The sequence below is a fragment of the Mycteria americana genome, chromosome 5 (assembly GCF_035582795.1).
Source record: "Mycteria americana isolate JAX WOST 10 ecotype Jacksonville Zoo and Gardens chromosome 5, USCA_MyAme_1.0, whole genome shotgun sequence".
Taxonomy (NCBI): domain Eukaryota; kingdom Metazoa; phylum Chordata; class Aves; order Ciconiiformes; family Ciconiidae; genus Mycteria; species Mycteria americana.
This window is the reverse complement of record NC_134369.1, coordinates 20404542-20431059: the sequence shown is the minus strand read 5'-3', so window position 1 is coordinate 20431059 and position 26518 is coordinate 20404542. Positions and strand designations below refer to the sequence as shown.

Genomic DNA, 26518 nt, shown 5'->3' with positions numbered 1-26518 from the left:
GTAGATGCCCCATCCCTGGAAACATTCAAGGTCAGGCTGGAGCGGGCTCTGAGCAACCTGATCTAGTTGAAGATGTCCCTGCTCATTGCAGGGGGGTTGGACTAGATGACCTTTAAAGGTTCCTTCCAACCCAAACCGTTCTATGATTCTATGACCATAGCCCCTGTCCCCATGTGCTGCTTGGGGTAGGGGTGGAGTCTGGAGAAAAGGAATGAAGTTGAGCCTGGGAGAGGGCAGAGGAAAGGTGGTGTTTTAATGTTTGTCTTTTTGTTCCTCACTACCTGAATCTATTTTACTTGGTAGTAAGTTAAGTAATTTTCTCCAAGTCATGTCTGTTTTGCCTGCAATGGTAATTGATAAGCAATCTCCCTGTCTTTATCTTGACCCACAGGTTTCTTGTTCCCATTCTTACTATTCGTTCCATATCCTGCTGAGAGGAGGGAGTGAGCAAGCACCTGGGTGGGCATTGGCTCTCAGCCAAGGGTAACCCACCACAGCGGGAATTGGTTTAATATCGAACTAAGCAGGTCTCACACTTGTATACTGTTCTGCCCTACAGCTGTAAGCTGCAGCTGTAGCTAAGCTGGCTCAGTTAAATGAGCAACTGCAGCAACGTGAGGCTCAGTGCTGGCTTCACGACTTCACCTGGTTGGTTGTCCAGCGTTCTAAGAGGGTTTTTAATGAAAGCAGCCTCCCCCTTCACCCTTCTTGCCCTCCTCACAGCTAGCGCGAAATACTTCTGACAATGTCTGTATCTACTGAGCTTTCCTTATGGTATTGTACCATGTACGCGCAAACATTGTATTTCTTGCAAAGGTCTTATGCTGGATGCAAACGGGAAACTCGTAGTCTTTTGCACTTGCAAATAGGAGAGAGGAGCTTGCTGGCTTAGTTGCAATCAGAAGGGATGCATCTTTCAGCTAGATATTTTGGTAAGATGCCCTCTTTGATATGAAGGAGGGTAGAAGCTGTCCTTGGCTACTCAGAGACAGGAGTTGGGGTCCATACAACAATGCTGATCTCAAGAGATCAAATCAAACTAAATAATGAGTTTCTTAAAAAAAAAAAAATTCTTAAAAGACCGAGCAAATTTATCTTGAATTTAATTTCTCTTTTGACTTCTATGCTGTGTTTGCAGGAGGGGAAGGTCAACAATGTGACCGTGAGCGCACATAAAAATGTATTCACCTTCATAGACTTCCCCGTGTGCTAAGACAGTGACTCCTCCATTATTCTTTCTTCACCGCTAAAGTAACCACCACCCACCTTCCTTATGATCTTGAGTTTTTTCTCTCCCACTTTTGCACTTTTTCTCCTGAATAGCCCTCTGGTATATGGAATACAAAAATGATACTGGAGGAAAACTGAGAACAGTACAGAAGTTGCAGAACATGAAATGACAGAGCTTGAATGTGGTGGGCACAGGTGTGTCTTAAGATGGAGGAAAAGATCTTTGTCGGTCCCTCGTGGAGAGAAAAATCCCCAAATCAGATAATTGGGGAGTATTTTGTTTCAGGGTCCTACACAGAACTGCTGGAATTAGCAGGCCTCAAAATAATAGAGCTGGAGGAGCTACTCACTTCACATCAAGGACTCTTGCTATGTCCTGCAAGTGCTAAATGCTGTGATCTGTGATTTACTTGTGAGAGCTGGCAATACTGTTACGTGGTTGTATCAGTCATGGTTTCTGTGCTTCCTACCACACCTTCCAGCTGTGACCCTGCTGTCAGTAGAAAGTAACCATGTATGTGATCCACATCCAAATACAGCTTTTTTTTTTTTTTCTGGTGAATTATATTGATTTTGCAAAAATGCTCTCAATTAACACAGTCTGCTAATTCTACAAATATGTTTATTTAGCTGTGTCCTTGTTGCTAATGCATACAGTATGACATTGTGCTAGGAGTTGGGTGACCTTTGATTTTGTTTGTAGACTATAAATCAGGGCAATTGTAGGCTGGTTCCTTATTTTCTGTATGTTAAGACTGCTCTGTTGTCCTGATAATAATGTACTGATTTATTTGACAGGATTTGCTTCTTAGTAGAAGTAGACTATCTCTATCATCTAATAAATACAAGCAGGCTTAATAGTTTTCCAGGAGGAAGTGTTATGATCACCTGGGCTTCCTGGTTAACTTGGGCTGAAGCCCTTCATTCAGCAGTTCCTGTGTCTAGCCCTTAATTTTTGACTTCTGCTGGAGTGCGTTGTCAGAAACCATACTACTTTCGCTGAGGATTTGAAGTGACAAAATACCATGCAGTTTATTAATTTATAATATTAATATATTTATATTATATTTATATTATATATATATTAGTCCTTATGCACTCGGCAGCACCATCTCTCATTCTTTAACAAGTCCCTCCTTGCAGGGAGGTGCCTGGTGCTGCAGGCAATGCTCCCCCATGCAAGGTGTCCAGCTCTTGCCAGACCCGGGTGTTGTGACACCCCCCTAAACAGCAGCTCCCTGACTCAGACTCTTGAATAGCTGCTAAATTTGGATGCCACAGGCTTGGATGCCCATCTCTGGCAGCATCGTATGTCTGGTTGTTCCGTAGTTGTTAGGTGTTTGGTAGATGCTGAACTCTGACTACGGCACTTGAAGTGAGCAGACAGTTGCAAGCATCCCAAGCGTGTGAAAATTCGCTTGCCAAGTATTGCAGGTGCTTTTGTAAGCCCTAAACACCTTGCATTTATGTTCTTTCTGTGAATACTGAGGATAAAAAAAAAAGTCCTAAGATTTGGAGCTGATTAAAAGAGAGAAGGAACATAGTTGTTTAGATAACCAGGTGTGCTCAGCAAAGTCATTTACTGGGGTTAATTTTGCCTGTAGCCATGTTTGTGCTATCGGCAAAGTGACAGTCCTATCACAGGAAACAGTTTCTACTGAATTCTCACCTTTGTAGTGCTGCAGAAGTGGCACGTTATAAGAACATTGTGGTCATTTGTGCTTTTGTGGTTCTTTATTTTGTTTGGAATTTTAAAATTCTTTAATACTTTCAAAATATAAACAGCTCTGCAAGTTGTTGAGTTGCACTGAAATTGAATGTTGTAATACATTTCAAAACAGTTTTGGGAAGGAAACCTGAAGTCACTCAGTGGATGTAGATATTTTGCTGCAGCCCTGAGTGCTGAATCCCATCATGGCAGAGCTCAGTTCATCAAAGTGGAATTCATCTCATCTATCTCTAGCTGTCTAAACTTAAATCATCTAGGCCAGAAAGTGCTTCAGCCCAACTATTTTGGGTGCCTATTTTAGGGTGGGTAAGTCATGCTCAGATGATGTCTGTCTCCACTGGCTGCAGGGTACATAGAGAACTAGTTTGGATGCTGTGCCTGAGTTCAGCCCTGGGGCAGCCCCACAGTCTGGGAGAGCTTGCAGCCTCATGGTGTCATTTAAGACAGCGTTTGTATGCTCTTGGTTGATAAATTTCCGCTCAGAACAGCACTTGGGCACCTCCTTCTCTTCCCCCCAAGCAGACATGTTTTCCTGGAATGAGGCCTCCAGCTCTTACCAGATGTCCCCTTCTGGCTCTGGCTGTGTCAGCTAGGATGTCACTACCCATCGCTGCTTCTCAGGGCTGGTGATGATCCCACAGGAATCTGACAGCAGGGCAATCTGCGGGAAGCTGAATCTATCCGTTTATTTGTAAACAATTTGCAGCTTTTGGTCTGATCTGTTGTGATGGATTTTACCCAAAGCGGACCCAGCAGCGCTTGCATGAGTGCTTCCACCAGCAGAGAGAAGGCAACAACCACTGGACAATAACTTCAGTGGCACTACAGCGTGTAAAGGGAATGTCTTTCTGCAGTCTGAATGGAGGAGACGAGGAATCTCAGCCTGGTTTCCATCCACTGGACTGTGCTGTTCTGTAGCTCATGTCTCATCTTAAGCCTCCAGTGATGTTAAAACACTGTTGTCTCTCAGCTGTGCATGTGTGATAGAGTGTTGACCTCTCTTGTTCTGCCAAGCTGAGTAAGATGAACCATCATGGAATGTGGTGTTCTTTGCAGGCAAGTGCAATAGGTACCAAAGGGGACTTCAGACAGGATAGCACTGAGGAGGACTACCTCTCTCAGATGTGAGCACATATAGATAACAAAAAGTTGGTTGTACCAGGGGGGATTTGTGAGAACAAACTAAAAGTTTACTATGGACATTAGCAGATGATTTCTGTGCTTGCATATATTCCTGCAGAGTCATTTTGTTTTCTCAGGCTTTACAGTCACAGATGTGGTGAGGCTATAAATGCTCTAATCTGTCTCCTTCTTAATTCAGAATTTGGACTCTTCCCTGTTCCATTAAATCCCACATTTAACTTTATTTTGAAGAGTTTTAGTCATAGGAACAGTATTGGGGACAGAAATGGTACATTTAGTTCTGCTGAATGGATATTGTATTAGATTGACAGTCCCTGTCAGTGTGTAATTGCAGATTAATGGGATGTAGTATGTCATTATGGCAGCTCAATAGCACAAGTTTCGGAGCTGCGCACAAGTCCAGGCTTTCATTTCTTGTTAGAGGGGGCTACTCTGACGTGTCTTGCACAATTTTCTTCCTGATCTCTTGTGGCAGAGAATAAGGATGTTTACAGTTCAAGTACTTAATTACCTCAGGAATATGATGCAAGACCAACAGTGTAATTTAAAGGCTATGAGGAGATGGGGAAGAACTGATACAATATGGGAATGACAGAATCCAACAATATGCTATAAGGAATGAGATATGTATGAAAAGCTTTATGGTGTGAAATGAGCAGTCTTCTGCACAACATCTACCGGCAGATGTGAAAGTATGATTTGTGTCCAAAATGAATAGAGTTGCTGAGCTTTACTAACCAGACCATGAAGTCAAGGAAGGGACCATATTCATGGACAGGAAAATGAGGGTATTCCATGAATGTGTTATTGAAGTAACTTTCCCCGTTATTGCCGAGTTGAGCCTCTATCAGCCAGTACTTTAATACTTCATGTCTTGCAGCAGGTGCCTTATGCTGAGCTGGTTGATTTGAAGGTGTTCTCACTGAGGACCACCTTGAGACATTTACCTACCTAAAAAGTACTTTATGTCTGCAGACAAAAATAATGCTATTTGGGAATTGAATAGATTGTAGTTTGGCCTCAGGGCAGGAGCTGAGTAAGGAACCAAACAGGTGTTAGAAAGGGCTTCATCACTTTAAGATGCAATAGACCTCCTTCAATTTGTCTTTCCTTGTAAGACAGCCTGCCAGCATTGCTGTGCAGGTTCCAGGTACCTCCTCAAGAGCCACTTGTTCTTGGACTCCACAACTGACAGTCCTGCTTGTGCAGATAGTGCAGTGTCGATTGCCATAAGATAGAATGGATATTTTTCTTTGATGGGGTATGGAAAATGTTCCTGTGTGGGAGTGGGCAGAGGAAGTATTTATCCCTCCCTGTCTGACTGGAGTTACATGGAGGAAGCACTAACCATCCCAGAATGAAAGAAATGGCTTGGAAGCCTCTGTGGCAAGCACAGAACTGCTTCCTCCATGACAGATTTCAAGGCAGCAGTTGTAGTGCTGGCTAAAGGACACCGAGGAAAAGAGAGAGCCCACAGCTGGGGAGTTTCAGATGTATGTGACATCCTCTGGGAATTTTTCCTCATGCTGTAAAAAGTATAGCTTCCACTACGTTTGCTTGTGATGCACCATTTGTTTATGCTTCCAACACTAGCATAAGTATTTTACATGTCCAGTTTGTTCTCTGCCATTGTAAAAGTGGAAACCAGCAGGGCTTAGCAAGTCTTTACTCAGAGAATACCAAGTCTGTTGTTGAAGCTGCTGACTCAGAGGGGCCAGGGATGCTTCTAGGCAGAAGCAGCATGTCTCTTAATAATCTGATGTAGTATGACCTTGACTGTGCTTCTGTGTGCGAGTGTTAGGGACTTGTGAAGAGCTCCATTGCTCCTGTGCAAAGAACAAATATACTAGTACCATGCCCAAACCCCCATGTCAGAGTAGCAGCCCAGGGAGAGCATCATTGGAGCTACTATTGCTTCCTGTTCCCTACAAGTAGGCGAGGATGCAGCAGCAAAGTGTGGGGAGTGGGGTAACCAGGGTCTTCCTCCTCTCCCTGTTGGCCTGCATATCTGAGTCACATCTGGGGAAAGGATCATGAACTACCCATTAGGGCTAGATGTAATGCCACCCATCGGGGAGCAGGAGTGCAGACTGCGATTCCTCCAGGGCCCAGGTGTGTTTCTTTGGACCTAGCTGTGCCAGGAAGGAGGTGACTGTCCACAGCCACCTGCCAAAGGTTACTGCCTCCCTGGTCTGTGGACAGAGCAGTGTGTGCGAGTACTCCCTTATGTACCCCAGGCACAATCAGGTTGCCTAGCTCAGGTCAACAATTTGTGCTGTTTCATACTACCACTGATACTTTATTTTTCCTAAATGTAAGTAACCAATTTTGACAAAAACAGCTTTTCAGGCAGCACTGTGGCTGATAGCATCCAGGAAGAAGTTGCAGCGAGTAGCTGGAAGGTATGAAACTCTTCTAAAGGTACATGGGGATCTAGGAAAGAAGTCTGTGATGGCCTCAGATTCATAACTCTCTGCCCTTTGCTCAGGACTTGTTTGACAGCAATGGGTGAACTAAATATTTGTGCATTTATGGTTTGCAGAAAAAAAAGTAAATTCTTAGACATAATAAATATATGTGGATAATACCACAGAACCACCAGCCTACTTCGAAAGAGTGATAAGATCCTAATAATGCCTTTGTTTAAAAGGACCGAGACACTAATTAACGCCTAGAACTGAGGAAAGTATTTATCATTAGTACCATGCTGCCAGATTTAGTAGTATGAAAATAATGCAGTCATCTGTAATGCAAATGTTGACGTCTGATTAATAGAGAAAATGACATGAGCAATTAATCCACGAGGGAATAGATTATTATAAATGTAAATTAGATCATCAAAGGATAAGCCACATGGAAATAAAACTACCTCAAAACATTATTAATTATTGAAATTCCGGTCAAAAAGGCATCTTTAACAATAGAGTCCTTGGAAGACATGTCATGTGATTCATCAAAATTCTGGACAGGGTTATTTTACAATCCCCAAATTGATTATCTTCATTATAAATATAATGGAGACATTTATTCCACCCAAGATAGCATGCTGTTTTAGGGACAGAGCACAGCCTTAGCACTAAACTGACTCAGTTCTGATTTATGCACACCCAATTTTTACTATAGTGTATAGTTTTCTTGGGCAAGTCAGGAGATACCTGCTTGCATTTTTTTAGGGAGGAACGTAGCTTTCACATTAATACATATTTGTATCTGCATATGATCTTAATCACCCCAAGATACAGTGTTGGAGGAAAGATTGTCTTTCTGGTCAGGGCATAGAGTTGTCAAAAATTAGTTTCTCTTCTTGCCTCTGAGAAAAATTTTCAGGTGACCTTGGGCAGATAACTTTATCTCTTTGTGCTTTGTTCTCTACCTTGGCTTTGAATGCTTCAGCTTAATCATGCATAACATGAAATTTCTTAGAAGGTCTTCATTTCAAGTAGCACTTGGAATCTACCCTTCTAAAATCCTGTTTACTTTTTAAAAGCTCAATTAAAGATGTAATTCGTTTCTAACAAAATAGGGCTTACTGCTCTTCAAGTGCTGTTAAATGCTCGAGTGACTTCATACTTTGAAGATACACAGTATTTTAGCACTCTTTGTAACATTAAAGGCCAGGATCATAATCTGCATCTTTCCTGAGGTTTAATTTTACATCTTGCTAATATTAGAGACCTACTTAGGAACTTGGCAGTTTTCCCCCTTTCTATTAAAGCTAAATGTGCTTTACTGCAGTAGTTTAAGTGCATTTTGTATGGCATCATAGTGGTGTGCTGAACACTGCTGAACTGGCCTTATGCAACACCTTGCTCCTTATGCAAGGCCAGTTGGAGTCTGAGATCTGTTGCTGGAATGAGTATTTGAAAGAGTGTCAGAAGGAGCAAAAATATGAGAAGTATCTTTGAAGCTGGTACTGGCAAGAAGGCCTACGGGCAGTGAGGGAATTACTTGTCGCAAGGGTCCAGAAAAAGCTGACAACAAATTTTTGTATACAGGACAGATTGACAAGAACATTGAAACTGAGATAGAATCCAAACAACTGTCTCTTGCTGCTCGGTTTCTTCTTTATTTGAGGAAACAAGATTTTCTAAGTATTATTTGTGAATAAATATTATCCAGGAAATGCTATATCTGTCCTTACTTTCTCTTCTTACCAGAAACAAGTCACATAACCCCAGTCTAGGTTAGCCTCTGGGTTAGAAAGTGTGTTGGAACAAGTTTTGTGTACTGCTCTACTTAGATTTATATGCTCCTTCGTCTGCCCACATCTTTGTATTACCTTACGTATATGGCACCCAGCAGAGAGTCCCAAGTCCTGGTTATCTTAGGAAGTTATGTGGTCACCTCTCCTGAGTTTTCTTTTGGTTTGCCACCTTACTTTTCAATTCAGTTTTGCTAGTTTTTTGCCTGCTTTGAAGGACAGCAAGGTTGAAATCTCTGTAAAAGATGGGTCTCCTTGGAGCCTCTCGGCTGTTAATAAACACTGAGTGTTGACTGGTTCCATACAGGAATTGGCATCTCAACCATGGCTTGAAGTTGTTTTCCAAAAAGTTTGCCTTCACTACAAGCCACAGTCAGTAGTTTTTATTGCTCCTGAATATTATTTTCAGGCCTGCCAGACTTACCTTTTGCAAATAGCACTAGGGTGCCGATGATTGTGGTACAAATTTCTGTAGCTGAGAAGGCCACCTGATGGTAAATGTTTCTGCTTCTTCATTCAGTCAAATGGCTTTGAGGCATTTCTTACAGGATTTTAGTTAGAATATTGTATTAGGTACCTTTGTGATTTTGAGGCTCCAACAGCTAGATTTAAATGCTGTAGAACATACACAGAAAACCCAGGAAAAGAGAAGCAAATACCTGCCAGGAAAAAAACACTTTTGCATCTTTATACTGTCATTATCTCTTAAAAACTAACCCTTCTGGCCTAATTCCTGTGTACAGCACTCCTGTATAGGAAAAAACTTGGCTTTGACTAACCTTTCATTTTGTGCTCCTGAGCCTTTGTTGGTACCAGCAAGTCACTTCTATTACTATAAGCATCCAAGTTTAAATAGCAGCCTTTTTAGCCTGTAACGGAGGGTGTCCCACTTGGTCATCTTCAGCCTGAGGAAGGATGAGTGCAGTGCCTTATCCTAAGGACCTGGGAACCTAAACAGAAATGGTGGAATATGTATTTTCCTGAGTTCCCTTAGGGCTGTAGAAAGAACCCTGGAGGGAGAAAGGCAGCTGAGAAGACATGAATGTTGGTAAATGGTATTAAACACTAGCAGATAGGGAGACATATATGAATGCAAGATACATAGGGCTGTTAAGTGAGGGAGCAGACTGCGAACCCACTTTATGCCAGTGGCATGAGGAATGGAAGGAGAAAGGTAGCAGTCAGTAGATTCCCTTGGCTCCTCATAAATTTCAAAGTGGCTGCCTTTCCTTTTTTAGTATCCTGTAAAATGCAACCCTGGGACCATTAGAAGATGCGCCAGTGAAGGTGATAGGAAATGAGAGAAGAAATTTCCTCATTCTGGCCTTCATTTTCCAGACCTGCAATGATTTGTTAGTCAATTACTGGAAGTCAGATGTATCTGTGGTTTGTTGAAGTGTTATGCTCCAGTAGAGTGTTATTCAACTTATGTTGTCTGCACCTTTAGAACCACACTTGGTGTGACAATATTTTAGGTTCACAGTGATGAAGAAAAGGATTTTAATTTTTCAGCACCCTCTGTGCAGAATGACACTTATGCTTTGTATATTTCTTTATTTTTAGTAGGAATTTAAAAAAGTTGCTGTTTAAAACAAACACTTGGAGGCCAGCTAATTCCTAGAAATCATTTTAATTAAGGGGAAGAGGAGAAAAGAAGAAGGCAGCCTTTTGGTGTTCCTACTGTGGATTAGTTGGCTTAGGTTTGGAGGGCCAGTGATGTACTTCTGATGTTCCTCATCAGGATCCTCATCCTCTCCCCCATTATCTAATGCTTCCTCAGTCTGAGGACTCCACCAGTGTTGTCATCTCGTCAGGCCACGGACCTTTGGGGGCTGAGACTTTTTTAGCTTTGTGCTCAGCACGTCTGCAATGCAAAATGACAATGTGCTCCCAGAGAGCAAACGCTAAGTGCTAATGAGAAGTTACCAGTGAGGTGTGAGGAGCTGCTTTGCAAAGCAAGTAGTATGAATTGTTTTTAAACTTTGGCAGTCCCTTCCCACTTCATCCTTGGCTGACATGCAGCCCTCTAAAAACTGAGGCCTGGGTTCATTTGTCATTGATTTCTCAAGTCACCCAGGAGGCCTGTTGCAGCTGTGTATGTTGTATGCTGTGATCCATCCTTGCAGGAGGGTGGTGGGAGCACCAGCATCACGTGTGGATTTGTTCTGCTTGTAAATCAGCGAAGATTGTGTCTTGTGAACTGGTTATAAATTCTCTGGAGGTCTGCGGAGGAGTTTGGTAAACATCTTGGCCTTTCCATGGGGATCTCCACATGGCCAATAGCTCATCTGAAGTATATATTTTTGACCAATTCTACATGATCCCTAAGAGTGGCCATTCTATTTCCTGGCAATCTGAATTCCAGCTAGCTAAGGTCTCAGCTTTGCATTATCCTCTGTGTCCCTCATATGAGGTAGCTGTTTTTCAAGAGGGTGTTTTTAAATGGTGTTTGCCTACACAAACCTCCCAGGCACGGTAATCCACACAGGGTAGGAGAAATCTCTTTTTAACAGCATTAATGAAAGTAATTCCCTAACAAAATTCATTAACTTCAGTGAACTGTCCTCAGTGTCTATATAGATAAGACCTCATTACCCTCAGGATTGCTCAGTGATTCCCAGGCCACCATTAACTAACATTCCCCTTTCAGTGACCTGCTGGATCAGTTATGTATAGATTACCAATGCTTCTGGCTCTTCCATGCCCACTGGAGACTTCCCATTACTCAGGCACTCTCTGTTTCTGGTTGCCCTGAGGCAGTGAGTTCTGCCAGCCTTGCTGTAGCCTTCAGTGCTATACGGGCCTTGATGTACCTCTGTACTCCTCCCTGCCCCTGAAATTAAGGGTTTTTGTAGCCCCTCTTCGTGGGAAACAGTGTGACAGTTTAGGTGTCCCTGGCACTCATGTCTGTACTCTGGAGGCTCTCCAGACCTCCAGGTCTGGGACTCGGGCTTCCTCCCAGGCTGGCAGTGCACCATCTCGACTCTCCATCTAGTTACAGACAATGGCGCGTCAAGCTAAGCTCTCCCTGTTTATTAGGGAAATGGTCCAACTCGTCCTCAGTAGTGTCTGGTGATTGACCCATGCCATCCGATTGTCCTTGGCTGGTCAGGAGAAGCTCTGTGGGGGTGTGTGCCTACAGGTAAGAGAACGCGCTGTCATGGCAGCAGCTGAGCTGCTTCTCCAGGAAGGGTTGCTTGCCATTGGCCAGATGATGTTGTGAGAAAGGCAGAAAGCTAGGAGTTGAGGACCAGAGTCACACTGCAGTACAAGCTTGAATGAGTCACTTAGGTCCACACTGATGCTATGGAGTTTTAGGCGAGTATCTGAAGTGTCTTAAGTTCAAAGCTTAGGTTGAGAGAGACACTTAGGCTAGCCTTCTTCCTCCTGTCTTTTGTGTATGCCATCTAGTTGTGTACTTGTTAGAGAAAGTGCTGTCTCTGAGCGTATGTGCATGTGTGAGGGTACTCAGCTCTCACTAAAGTGGGAATCTCATCCTACCCAATACTACGCCCATATTAGTAGTAGTCATGGTATTAATACTGGTGGGGGCGGTGGGAACTATTTTATTGATTTCTAAAACAGTTAAACTCATTTAATGTAAGAGCATCTGTTTCGAAGCTGTATGCGTCAATCCGCTCAGTTTCACTCCACTGGCGTCATAGCTTTCTGAAAACGAAAGCCTTGTACTGTCTAGGGAGCTTTCTGCTGAACTTTTAATAGCTTTGTGATGAGGTGCTGTGCAATTCAGCAGGTAATTGGCCTGTGTGTATGTTTCTACAGGAGTATGTAGGTGAACAGCAGTTTGTACTAATTAAATAATTGCTTCCATTAAGCTGAACATAATTAATACAACTTAGATAATAGAGAAAGGTAAGTTGGTAATTTAACCATTGTGGGTTTGCGGCAGAATTTTCAGTGATTTACTTTGTGGCAAAGAAGAAAGCATTGGGAAATATTGCTACAGAACAACTCGAATGAAAAGGGATCACCTTGCAGTATGCATGGCTGCATATTAGACTTGTGCTGAAAGCTTTTTATACTTCTGCAAGGTTGTATGGCAGATTATAGTTAGAGCTGGGAGGGAGTATGGGAGGGAGTTGGGTTTTTTTGTCTCAAGAAGCTTTTAAGGCTTAGAAAACTTGAATGCACTTACAAAGTTGTGTCATTGCACAAAGCACCCCGGCAGTCTGCAGCCTCTCCCCTACTCTCTCTAAGAGTTTTAACTGCCTGGGTTCAAGGCCAGCTCTGATTCAAGTTAGGTTCAGGGACAGGTTCCATGGTGCTTGGCTCCAAGCTCCAGTGTGGGCTGCTTCTCAAGGGGAGGGGAACTGGGAGCCGAGGGCGACAGCAAGGCAGGCAGGGCAGTGCCCTCACCAGCAATTTGGCAAGTCCCACTGCACCTGAACAAGAGGAGCATACAAGTCCAGTGATGGTAACCAGGGCTGGCCAAGAGTGCAGTGATCAGTGCATAGAGATAAGGCGGGTCCAAGATCAAGCTAGGGTGTTGCAGTCAGGATCGACACGGTAGAGGGCCAGGCACAAGCTTGTGTGAACTCAGGCAAGGCCCAAGGGCTTGAGTTTAACTGCAGCTCCATAGCAAAGGGGTGAGGGCCCTGCTCGGAGGTATCTCACAGAACTTTCTCACACTTAACTGTTTCACAGCAGTCTAGTCTCAGCTTATGGTTATGTCGTTCTAGGGCTGTGCTTGAGCACGGGCAGCCAGATCCACAGGAGAGAGGGGAGAGGCTGCAGAGCTTCTTCTGCACCTAGCTTAAATAAAAAAAATCTTCAAAGATTTTCACACACAGAAAAAGAGAGCTGCAGCCTTTTCACCTAATGTTGCCAGTGGCAGGCTGGCCAGGGTACTCTCTGGGACTGGAATAACCACATTCAGGACACTGCTCGTCCTCCTCGCAGATCTCAGCTTGAACTTGTCTTCTTCCAAAATTAACATCTTGCTGTTCCTCAGATGAATATCTCACTTACCAGGGCTTTGGTTCTTCTTGGCAGGGATTGTTTTTTTCCTATTCCTTTTTTTTACACCTGAAATTCCAGCCTGGAGCTGGAAAAACTTTATGAAAGCCAGGCAAATGACAAAACCCTCTTTATTTTAATTTACCTCAATGTTTGTGAGTATTGTGTATCATCATAGGAAAGAATGTGTTCATCTCTGGTGTGGTACTGTAATGCCAGTGAAAAATGTGCATTCAACTATAGGTTGAAATTTTCTGTGTTTTAAATGCTTGTATCTAGTCCCAGAGCAAAGAAAGCCCAACTGAAGCAGGCATAGCTGGAGTGGCTGGGGCAGGATGAAATCTTTATCACCAATCTTGCTGAGCAGAGGCCAGCCAGAAGGGTGTCCCCCAGGCACAAGCAGAAAACGTCAGAACTCCTTCATTTCACAGTGCCTTGTATCTGAGAAATTCCCTGAAAACTCCTTTTGCCAGCAGCGGTGCTGGGTATTGTGGGACTGATGCTCAGTAATTCCTAGTAATTTTGTCCTTGCCACTGCTGCTGTTAGGGATGAATCACAATAGTTCAGTTGTCAGTGGAAGCTGGAGAGGAGGGCAGGTGTGCTCCTACACTAATTTCCTCCTTGTTCTCACTATGTATGTGTCCCTGCTCTCAGAGGTCTGAAGTCATGTGCTGGAGTGCAGGATTTACCTGCCTTGTCTTGTTATTTTAAATGTCTTCTAAGTATCGGCTAAGATAAAAAAACCTCAAGTGTTCTTTAGATAAATGGCTTGCTCTTTGTAAGCAAAAGCAAAAGATCGAATTGTCTTGACATTTTGTAATCTTTCTGTTTTCACATGTTGAAGCTTAATTGTACTGCAAAAGGCTCCTGTCATTTTTCTGAAGTCTGCTGGGTCTTTGCGGACGGGAATAATATCCTCACTTCCTTGCAATCTCATTTCTGTATCTGGTCCTGTGACCTTCAGGAGCCTGATGTAAGGTTTTGTTTTCCTCAGGACCGTGCTGGCTTCTGGACAGTTTAGGCATACCTGTTACTAAATTATATCTGATGAGGAAATATGAAAAGATCAAATATGGCTTTATTCTCTGGAACACGTCAGCTACATGAGTTGCTTGAGGGTGGAGCTGGATGAGTTCTTGTCAATCAATACTGTCCTATATCCATGGTACTGCATCTCTGTTTGAGCTGCTGGAATTTATTATTTGTGTAATGAGTTTTCCAGCCTCAGCTCTAATCTTATTTACTTGTGAACAATCTGTATACAGCATTGACACAAATCATTTCTATGCCAAGCTAATATGCAGTGTGAGGGAAAACATATTTAGATGGCTGCGTTGAATTTGGGAGCCTGTGAAGCTCATAATTTTCTTATCAAATAGTAGACTGCAGCTTTCTGGTACCATGCAGCCCATCAGGAGTAGATGTATTTCTGTCACGGGAAAGAAAGAAAATTCAGTCCCTTTCTCTTTCTGCTCTGGTGCTCCAGGAGGTGCAGAGAAGAGAAATGTGACCCCTGAGGATCTCCACAGATAGCGAGAAGAGAATATATAGAGAAGGTGAAAATCAGCTACAGGATGCCATACCTCGAGGAATTCCAGATTCAGTTGACTTTTGGTACCTCAGGCTTTAAGATGTCTTTTGGTAGTAGGCATCGTAGCAGGCAGCAGACAGCACCATGAGGGCTCTTTCAAGAATGTGTGTGTGGGGCGGATGGTGTGTTGTCACTTTTTCCACAGAAATGTCAGAATTAATGAGTCTTTATTGATGGTAGAAGCATTTTGTCAATCGTTCCCCCCTTGAAATGAAAACAATCCAATTAATAATGCTGAAAGGAAATGTTTCACAAAGGACTGGAAAATGTACCCATTTTGAATCCTGGTGAAAAATAGAGCCTTCAGTGTGCCAGGTTTTTTTTAAAAATTGTTTTCTGACAAGCCTTCTCTTGGTAAGGAGCCTCACACATCAGAGGAGACAAGGAGGTAGTGACTATCTGGCCGTTGTGTGTGTGAGACTGGTGGTGGTAGTACATAATCCTTGTTGTCTAAAAACACGCTCCCAGGTGGGAGCTGCCTGCAAAGTGCTGCTAGTTAGAGCTTCTGTCCAGCTGCAATGGCAAGGACTGTAGCTCACGTCGCTGGTGTTCAGATATTTCATAATCCAGGTTTGGAGTGTTCCCCACTCCTTTCAGTTGCCTGGCTGTCCCCGTCAGCTGGCTCAGACCTGCTCTTAATCCGGAATTTCAGCCAAGGCTGAACCTTGGGTACCAGGGCAGGGAGGCCTTGAGCTAGAGATGTTTTCTCTCCCAGGAGACAGAGTGCCCTGTTAGTTGCCTTTAGGGTATGATGGAAATATCATTCATTTAATCTGATCTGTTTAACCTTGGCCACACTGCCACTGCCCTTCAGATTTCTGGTTTGCATTTATGATACTTTTTTCTTCCCCCTGGAAACTGAGCTTGCTTCACCAGTTGGAGTGGCTGCTGAAGAGCAATGAATTCTGCCTTTGTACCAGGCTTTTAAAGAAATTATTTATGATTCCAAGATGATTGGATGTGTTTCAGTGTCAGCACTGGCTATGCATTTTTAAGAATGCTATTGAGAGTCTCATACAAAAAATCAGCTAAGCATGTTCCTAGGATGTTATTTTATAGTATTAAAGAAAGTATTGAGTACAGTAGTATTAAATAAAACCTTTCAATTAATTTATCAAAACATTTTCAGTGCTTTCTTCCTTCCAAGACAGGCAAAATTTAAACAAAACCAAGCAAAGGAAGGGGATAGAAACATTTTTTTGACCCTACATCTTACATCTCTTTTGCTTTAACTGGGACTAGTTAGGCTGAATACATAATCATAAGCTCAGAGGCTTAATTTTTGTTGAGGGGAACTTCTGTAGGAGGAGTTTGAAAAGTCACAGTGTGATTGATGTCAAGTAAGCCTGAAGTTGCATAGGCTTTGAGCTTGTTATCTGCAATAATGTGAGTTAGCCTCAGTGAACAATCAACAGCTATAATAATGGGCTAACAGAGCATCCAGATTTAAAAAAATTTGGATGATAACAACAAAGAGATCTTGTGGTTTTTACCGTTTGAAAGTTAAATGAAAAAGTTTAAAGAAGAACTTTGTGGTTAATATTTTGATGGGGCCAGTATGGTTTTAAAAATTTTCAACAAAATGGATACTGACATTCCTTATTAGTCTGGTTTTCTGGCAGACATGAAAAAATAAGTTCATAAAACAAAAAGATTAAAAACTGTGAAAAAGGAAGAAGCCATTTTAGTGATGTTGCCTATAGATATGTTTCATTAGTTGGGCAGTAGAGCTGCTCCTCTGCTTCAGGCAAAAGTCCAGAATTTATTTCTGGGCTATGTGCCTGGTCAGTTGTATCTTTATATGCAGATCTCTGTGCTAAAATGCAAAAGGATTTACAGCAGAGGAGTTAAAGTTGTGGTGGTCTCTAAGAATATAAGTCAAGCAAATTCTGTATCTAAGAATATAAGTCAAGCTAGATCAAGCAATACATAAGACACACAAGCACTTTCTTGGATTGGAAACAAGGCAGAAACTTTGGATAGGTATGTTGTAGAAACAATTCCTCCAAGTTTAATTTTACTCAATTTTTTGTTGGTTTTGCTGCTTTTGCCATTTGAAACTGGAACAAGCATAGAATTCTGTTCATTCTAATAAGCCATAAATGAAAATAAAGACACATTTGTCCCACTGAGGTCCTTTTTAATATGTAGAGTTCTCCCAAGATGTCCTCCTGTTCATGCCTCAATGCTTCACTTCTATAAAATCCTCTCTTGAGAGCTGCTGGGAAATAGAGTTTGGATGCATTTTTCCAGCTGTGAATAATCTGTTCCTGTACTATGGATGCACTTTGGATTGAAGACATTATAGGGGAAAATGGATTTTGTATCTTGCATGGCACTTTAAGCTCTATGCCTGATGCAGTAATGCTGTTTTAAGCAGCAGAAGTGTTCACAAATGGGTAAAGACACATCAGTGCAATCAGTGGTTCATAGTCTCCTTTCTCTTACAGGATTACTTCTTACTTGAAAGATCTTCTAATGCTGTACTTGAATTGTTTAATTTATGCAATAGATTTTTTTTCCTTCTCAGTACTTCTGAACTGAGAGTGGGAAGGAGTGGCCCTATTTCTTCTGTCTATCTAATCTAATTAATCTATCTCATTTTTTAGTACAGATTTTTTTTTTTAGTCACGAAGTAGAAGATGGGAGTGCTGAACATCCGTGTTCTTGTAGAGTCTGTCTGGTTGAGTAAAACACATCCTGCAGTGCCATCCTCTTCACTTGAAACAGGTGTTTGAAGTTCACCCTTTTGGATGACTTTGAACTGAAGGCAAGGAAAGCCTACTGGGAAAATAAGCGTCAAAGGCCTTGCAGGCCTTTTGAAAGAGTTAAATCACTGTCTGATCTCACTGGTTTCAGTCAGGCTATTAGGTCTTTAAGCATCTTGTCTTTGAGGATTAGTCTGAACTCTTAATTGTCCATTCCTGATGGTTTCCATCACTCCAAGTGCACTAATCCTGCCTTAATAACTACGGCAGTCATTGCATTGGCATAGAAACTCTTGTTATTCTGCTTATAACATTCTCCACTTAAAAGCTTTCCCTTCAAAGCCTTCCAACCAGTCCATAATTGGGGTGATGGAGAGTGAGGAGCATCGGCAAAGCTGAGCAGAGCCATAGCACTTGATAAATCACTTGTTCTTAAGTTCTCTGGGCTCCTGGAGGAAGGGAAGTGTCACCAAGCCACCTTTTTACTAAAACCTGTTGGTAGCAAGCTGGCAGAGTGTTGATTCCCAGGCAGTTTGCATTAGAACGAGATCTCACATTTGCACCTGCCAAGTGCCCTGTGGGCTTTGAGAAGACTTCTTGTGTACTTTAGAAACACTATGCATTTGTATGTGTATGCATTTGTATGTGAGTCTTACTGTGAGAGAAGTGAAGGGCCATGAAAATGATTAAGGGACTGGAGCATCTCTCATATGAGGAAAGGCTGAGAGAGCTGGGACTATTCAGCTTTGAGAAGAGAAGGCTCAGGAGGGATCTTATCAATGTATATAAATACCTGAAGGGAGGGTGCAAAGAAGAGAAGATTGGAGCTAGGCTCTTTTTAGTGGTGCCCAATGACAGAACAAGAGGCAATGGGCACAAGCCGAAACATAGGAGGTTCTGTCTGAAGATCAGGAAACACTTTTTTGCTGTGAGGGTGACTGGGCACTGGCACAGGTTGCCCAGAGAGGTTGTGGAGTCTCCATCCTTGGAGATCTTTAAAAGCTGTCCGGACATGATCCTGAGCAACTGGCTCTAGCTGGCCCTGCTTGAAGAGGGTGGTTGGACCAGATGGCCTCCAGAGGTCCCTTCCAACCTCAGCCAGCCTGTGATTCTGTGAAGCTAAGTTTTAATACAGAGCATCACGTGGCCAATGATCTGCCTTGGGATGGAGGTTTAATTTTCCTGCTGTCTTGTCTCCTCCAGTGCTATGTGCAGTCATCTGATTCTTTTGTACAGTATGGTCCCACTAATGACACCTTTTGCTGTTCTATCAATTTTATCTAACAATTTTTTTAAAAATTGTTTTTTAGTTTTAGTTTATTAAAACCCCTCCAATTTCTGTATGCATGAGATTTTGGGGAGATTTCAGCTTTCATTTAAAAATATAAATAAAAAATTAATCTTCATGGTTATAGAGAAAAAGTTCAAAATAGTAACTTTCTAAAAAACCAAAATATTAGGTAATAAAGAGATTCTAATGCTCAGTGTTTTATGAAAACATTTGGATTTTAGGAAGCTGATTTTTTATTTTTCTTTAGATTAACTTGGCAGTATTAGTTTCTTGTATTTTCTGTTCTTCAACAAACTTTTTTCTCCTAAAAATAATGGAATTATACATTACATATTCTGGATGTGTAGAATTTATGTATACATCTTTTTTGAGTCTCAAGTCCATGCAGTGCTCATTTCTGATCCAGTGTTTAATGTGATTCAAATTATGCAAAGAAGCTGATAATGCTACCCTGTTCTAATTAAGTGCTTGAACATGGGCCTAAGTGGAAACATGCTGTGTGGGATGTTCAGAAGTGCCCACGGGAGAAAGGAGCTTAGGTGCCATTGAGAGTGAAGAGCTCGATCCCACCAGCTTCAGAATGTGCTATCACCCCCATGCTCCTGCTCCCACTGCTGTCGGCGGGTGTTGTCATTCTGATTACTTCATAAGCCATGCTACATGTTTCATGCACCATCCCTTTACAGTCACACTAATGAAAACACTTATACCTTGCCAGGTTTTTCTCTATTAAGTTTCAATCCAGTGTTTTTAGTCCAGTTAATGAGTGGGTCTCTTTTGTCCTTTCTGAAAGAGACGGTTAGAGAGAGTTGTTTTCCTTGTATTTTGCAGAAGACACCTGGCTTCTGACACACAGGCTCCTGTTTTGCAGGTCCCCCGTTTGCTGGTTGCGGAGAGGCCACCTTGTCAATTGGGATCACGTCAGGTGCTCTGAGCTCCCATTCCTGCATCAGGTACATGAATGTGTGATCAATTTATCGATCTAAAAAAAAGTTCTGAGTGGATAATTGCATTTGAACTTAAGGCCTCAGTGAATGGCTTTTTAAAGAGTAGAAAAGACAATCTGCAAAAGCTATTACAATTAATATAATGGATCAGGCTGGTAACAGAGATGTTGCTTACTGCTGATGAGGATTGTGTTTGTTTCCCTCAGAGTGGGAGGGCCTGGAAAGACATTGTGCTGAGCCGTTTGGGTGAGAGGACTGAAGTGGACATTGAATTATTATCCCAGGATCCTCTTTTTTTTCTTAGTATTACTGGCAAACTAATCTAACTTCAAGTGATGTGGGTACTGTTTACCTGAATACAGAGAGCAACTCTGGTCTTTCCAAGCCCGATCAATTTTTTCCATTTATGATGAAGGTTGATATATTATGAGGCTTCACTGTTTAAGAAAAAAAAAATAATAAAAAAATAAAATCCTGTCTACTGAAGTCATGCATGAAATCTATCCGTCTTCATTCTTTCTCCCTTGTACCTGCATCTTTTCTGCACAGTCTATGTATTTTGAATAGGGAAAAAATCATGTTATAAAAATGGTGGAGGTGTTGAAGAACACGCTGTGGTAAAGGAAGGACAGATAAACAGATTAAATAAGAGGTGCTGCAGCATCTGGCACAGTTGCTGTAAGTATATATTTGATCACCCAGCAACGAATGACTAAGACCCCGAGATATATTTAGGATAATCTCATAGAGCACAGCCCCTGAAGTGGGGAGAAAGGAAGAAGACAATACATTGGAGTTTATGTTCAGTCCCCTCTGAAGCCCTGTAGGGAAAAATATTTCTGAATCTTCCAGAAGAATAAAGCTAAAACACTGTAATAACTTCCAAGTGGGTGGATCCGAAGCGGTGAAGCTTTTAAATGGAGGGTTAGTCTTTCTTTTATTTATCTTAAATACTTCCTATTTTGGTCTCCTTTAAACAGTTACAGTGGACATAGTGACCAGCCCCAACCTCCAGTTGAAAGTCAGTTTTTGTCAGAAATCTGGAAAGAAAAATAATTTCTGGCTTGCAGTTGAAACAAAAATCCTCATGATAGCAAATGGCAAGCAGTCACTGTTGACAAGCTACTGGAGACACTCAGAAAAGCAATCACCGCTACAAGGTGTGCCTTTTAACTGGGAGTTGCAGGTGATTATTTAAATCCACGTAGGTCTGTGGACTTCTGCAGCATATGCAAACTGAGGATTTGACCAAGGTCTGTGGTGTGAAGTGGAATTGAAGTCGGGCATTTGATGTTAATTGCTATTAACTTTTGTCTTGGGTATTCTCATACTCTCAAAAGCTGGTGTCTATCAGGAATTTTTATGTTGCTTCATTTTCAGTGACCCTTCTCTTCCAGCTCCTAGCTCTTTGGTTCTTTGCAGGAAAAGGTATTTTCTTTGCTTTTGTATGTATCTATGACTTCCGTATTAGTTACAACTGGAATTAAGATCTGTGCTATATAGTTAACATTACCCTGGGTCAATTGAATTGCATCAATCAAAGTTCAGTGATTTATGCTAGAAAATAACTCTTCTTGTCACTTTTTCACCCTTTGTGTTGTCTGTGAAGACTAAAATATCTGTTGTTATTACAGGCCCCTCAGAAGGGCTATTCTGTTCATGTAGGTTTTACAGTTAAACAGAACAGGTTAATTTGCTAGAGTGGCCATAATTTACCACTTAACAGAGTCTGTAATTGGACTAGGGGTTTGTTTTGTTTTCTGAATTACTGTGTCAAAACTTGAGCAACTTTGCTTTCAATTCTCAAACTGAATTATAGGTTTAGGCCAAGGAGATGCAGCAAACACAGGCTTTCAGCAGCTGGACTGACCCAATTTTCTGCATTGCCAGTGACGATTTTGTTGGTTTTATGTGATTATATGTTTAACTCAAGCAGAGCTTCCAATAGGCAAGGATCGGAGAAGAGTAGGAGGCTTCTTTGTTTGCTTTGTTACTGTAAATATTCACACAGCATCACTGTATAATTTAGAGGATACAGCTCTTAGGGCCGTGTATACTCCCTCATCCTTACAGCATTGTGCACAGCACTACTGTATAAAGTGTGCAGGAAAAAACCCAAACAAAATCTGTTTCTCTGCAGAAAATTTTTATATTGAGCTTTAAGATTGTTCTTTACAGACTAAGGACAAACCCTTGTTTTCTGTGATGTAAGAGCTTCTAGTGAAACACGGTGAATGAGTGCTGGGAGCATCTGTTTGGGCTGATAGTGAATGTATTTGGATATAGTAAGTGTTTGTACTTTAAATTATAGAAAAGAAGCGTGAGTTTCCCAAGTAGTATTTCACCATTGAAATCAGGCAGTATGAATTGTCATCTCAAGTGCAGCATCACTGGGAGGTGAGATTTAGCCAAAACGGTCACTTCTGCTGTACAGATGAGATGATGCGGTGGAAAAATGGCACACCATTGTCTTCCTTTCACTGGCAGAAAGGGAGGGAAATGTCTGCCTGTGTTGGTGCAGTACTTATACACAGACAAGGAGTCTAGACCAGAAGCTGTCAGGTTGTAGACTCTGAGGGATGTAAAACGATCTTTGTGCTATGAAAACACTTTTTGCCCACGTGCCTGATGGTAGGAGGGAGTCATTGTGGAGGGGAGTAATGCTTTACTTTCCCCACCACTTTTTGTTTTTCTTTAGCTCTTCCTGCTTCTTGCCTCACTAGTGTCAGGGAGACTGGTTTGCCATGCTAAACACCTTGGGGCTGACAGGATGGAGAAAACCTACAGGCTCCTTTGACAGCTGTAATCAATAAGAAGTGAAAAATCTCACTTTGAAAAGCCCTTTTCCAACTATAAATGGCAACAAAAATCATGAAGGTGAAACCCTGATTTTATACCAAACTGTGAAAGCAGAGGACCAGGAATCTGAGCCCAGGGAAAAGATTTGCAAACCAGGAGCTTCCCTCTGCTCATCTATGGGCACCTCAGTCAAGGAAAGAACCACACTGTGCCAGACAGTCCTCAAAAATTCCTTTCGCAGACAACTCATAAGCTGGAACTTTGCTTAGCACATCCCTGTGCTCTCAGGGCAGAAATAGGGCTTGCTGCAAGAGCTGTCATTATCATATTGCAGTCTTCTCTGAAGGTCCCACTCACCTTCTGAGAGATGCTGAATTTCTCCAACTCTAGTGAGAGTCACTGGCAGATGAGGAAACTTAATTAATAACATGCAGGCAGAAGGAGGGATCAGAATTAGCTTTTTAACTTAACAGGTCTACTTTATTTTTTAAAAACAAGTAAATAATTTCTATGGAAGAAAAAAAAGTTGTTTGTTTCCAAATAGATTTAATTGCCAGCAAGCCACATTGAAAATGGGAATAACAACTTTTAATTATGATTAGAGATAGACAGAAATTCCCAGAGCACCTGGTTAATAAAAAAGAGAGGCTGAGGAGTGTAGTATTTTTCATGCTGTATTATGGTGACAATGGCAAGTCATTTGGAAAGCATAACAGGAAAAGTTAAGTCTAACTGATATGTTCTTGTTTTGTGATGTTGAGTAACTATTAGTATGTGCTCTTACTGTCATCTTGGTTTTGCAGGAAGCAATGCAAGCAAATAAATATGACTGTATCCCATATTGCTGTTTTACTCACAACTTAGCTGCTTATTTGGTTGATATGGAGTTTTTATTCCCTTTATGTTATGGGTGCAGCTAGGGAATTTGGTAGTAACAAAAATACAGAGCTCTTGCAACGAGCTTTGCACTGATAGATCTCAATGTTTTGTAAAGTATGATTAACCTCACATTGCAGATACGTAACAGAGAAACAAGTTTGCCCCCATGGTCACTTGGCTGGTAGGAGAACTGGGATGAGGATCCCTGCCCTGGAGTCTCAGCACAGGGCTCCCTCTATCTGACTGTGCAGCCTCTGCTTCGGTTTGTTAATAGAACTGTCAATGGTATCATTCCTCCTAAGGATGTGGGGAAGGTTTTAGGTTCCCTAGATATTAATCAGGTATCTTTTTGTCAGCACTAAATTAATTTTAAAGAAGAGATACAAAAATAGCACATCCTTTTGTATTAGCTATCATACGTCCTCTGGAAGCATCTTTGCCAAATGCATGAAAGAATGCAATTAATGGCTACTGAAGAGATTTATTCTGTTGACTAGCTTATTTCTAAAGTAGTTTGACATTTTATTTGTCTGACTTATCTGTTGTTGTAGGGAGATTTTGTTTTATTACCCTTGAGAAGGCTGAAATGTTAAACAGGAAATACAGGAGCTCCTTTCATTACATTTTTCTATGAAATGTGAACTCACAGACTGGAGTGTCAGCTCGGCAGTAAAGGAGAAATCTGGGCTTGTGGTTGGGACAAAATGGTGCTCAGGAGATTTAGATTTGATTTCAAACAGTATCCCAGACCCTCTGTGGTAAGCTGTTTATATGTCTATCCTACAAAGCAGTTTTAAGCCCTGCACACCCTGCCTCTGAAATGTGAAATTCAAGTTGAGCTTTGTCTTCCTCTGACACTGCCAACATCCCAGCATCTGCAGTTAGTGTGAATGGGCACTGCAGGGAAGGAGCGCACTGGAGTGAAGTCACGTTCCTGCTCCCAGAGCAGACTTAGCTGTAGACAGTAGGACAGATGTAATTAAAATACCCACTGATGTTGCTGCTGGATGTGTACTGTCGGTAATGTGAACGATAATGGTAACTGTAATACGCTAACAAGGAGTCCGTTTACCTGGAGGAGTAAGAGCCATTTTTATATGGTCGTCTTTTAAACGGAACTTGTTTCTTCTTCAGCCATTCCAGACATGCTTGACATCAGCTGAAATCTCTTAAATTTAATGGCTTTGGGGTGTTTTTGTAATGGTATTCTGGTGTCCAGTCCTCTCTGCAGTGCTTCATGATTTCCTGATTCCACCTTCATGCATATACACACACTCTCCATTTGGGAACACAAGTTAAATATTTGATTTGATTATGACCTTTGGGAGGCACTATAAGTAGGAAGGTTTTTTTGAGTGGCTAGAAGAAAGCTCAGAGAGTCAGATCAGAAGCAAAGAAAAACAATTGAGAGTGGAAAATTGCAGTTTTCTGTGTGTAAGCGCACTATTTTACTTTGCATTGCCATTTTGAGTCAAAGTAGATGAAAAGCATCTAATTAATAGAAGCCTGGATGACGAGATGTGCTGTTATAGTGTTTCTGGAGTCCTGTAGACCTTGGGCTTGGCACCCAAAATCTTCGTCCCTTTATGAAAGACCTTTCTTCATATTAGAGGAAACTGTAAGGTAAATGAAAAAAGCAGGTAGAGCAGGCATATGTTATTAAGCATGTTTTGTGTGAGTAAATTATCCATAGTTCTAAAAGGAGTCTAAAACTGAGCTCTGCAAAAATAGATTGCTTTATCTTAACAATATACAACATCCGAGAAAGCCTCTGCTTTTTAAGAAAAAATATGGGAAATTTTAGGCCTTCTTGAAGCAAAGATAATTGCACTCTTGCTTATTTTAATTACATTTTCTTAAGTAGGTCACTCACATGCTTAAAAACGGAAAATTTAGGAAAGCTTAGGAACCTGGCATAAGCGCAGAACCAGGGGACCTTGGTTCCAGTCTCCTTTTACAGATCAGTCCCTGTATTGCTCCAGCATTTTAGCATGGACTGCGTACAGTCAGAGAGAGCATTTACTTGTATTTGTTTTTTAATCCAGACTGGTGTTAGCACTTCCTTTCTGGGTCAACTGATTTTATTACAAACATGTTCATTGCAGTCAAGCTGTCTTGTAGCTGCAGTGATAAAAAGATAAAATCAGGCTTCTGAAAGCAATGGTGACAAGATTGGCTTGGAGTGGGTAAAGAGACTGAAAACAGGAACAATTTCATATGGTCAGAGATGGTACTGAGTATTTGCTTTCTGATTTAGGGTGTGTTTTATGGCTGTAGAAGAATGAGGCAAAAATTACCAGCTCAGTTAGTTCCTAATTCCTTAAATGGGTGGTCCTGTCTTCCAGGTGCTTAGGATGCTGCATGTCCCTTGGGTACTGAAAAAGTCTGACCTTTGGTGTCATCTCAGGAGCAGCAGAGCTCCAAGCACATTTATAAACTGCTCTTCCCCTCTTCAGCTGCCTTAGTGGTAGACCAGAGCTCCTCTGAAAATTTGAGTAAAGGACTCTTTTGAAAATATTTGGCTGCAAAGATACAATGTGGAGAGTACTAAAAGGAGGACTTCTGTCTGAGCTGGCTTTTCCCTACTTCACTAGTGTAGATACAAACTAGTCTTTAAACTCCTTGGAGACCCCCAAGAAATATGGTTATGAAGGTGATGCTAATGGGTATAATACATCTGGAAAATACTAGCATTTCTGAGGTGATGGCTTTTCAGGCATGGACTATGTTGCCAAAGGCAGTTAAGTGGGATTGCAGTAGACAGAACATCTGTTTCAGAAAAAAGTCTCTAGCCTCTGCTTTTTACGCATCTTCTGCTGCTTCCATATTTGGTGAGCTTTTGGGAAGCTGGGTGAATTGCACAACCTGATCAGTGTTATCACTTCTATGTTTTTTCTGCTTAACTCTACAGTTAATGGACAGGTCATGAAAACTTTTCCCTTTAAGCAAAGGGGCCAAGAGAGGCTGCTTTGGACCATCATGTGTTTGCTAGCTGGAGCTCTGCCAGTGTAACCTGAGGAGG

At 41.7% G+C, this 26518-nt stretch overlaps 1 protein-coding gene across 11 annotated transcripts in view; it reads left to right on the top strand.

Moving 5' to 3' along the window:
* Nucleotides 1-26518, top strand: part of TSPAN4 (tetraspanin 4) — a 467778-nt gene that overhangs the window by 156673 nt on the left and 284587 nt on the right. For all 11 annotated transcript variants that reach the window (XM_075502392.1, XM_075502393.1, XM_075502395.1 and 8 more), the window contains one exon: nucleotides 19743-19824. Coding sequence is in view for 1 of the 11 variants with exons in the window: in XM_075502391.1 (XP_075358506.1) it covers nucleotides 19743-19824 (82 nt within the window). In the remaining 10 variants the exon portion in view is untranslated. The remainder of the gene's footprint in view (nucleotides 1-19742; nucleotides 19825-26518) is intronic.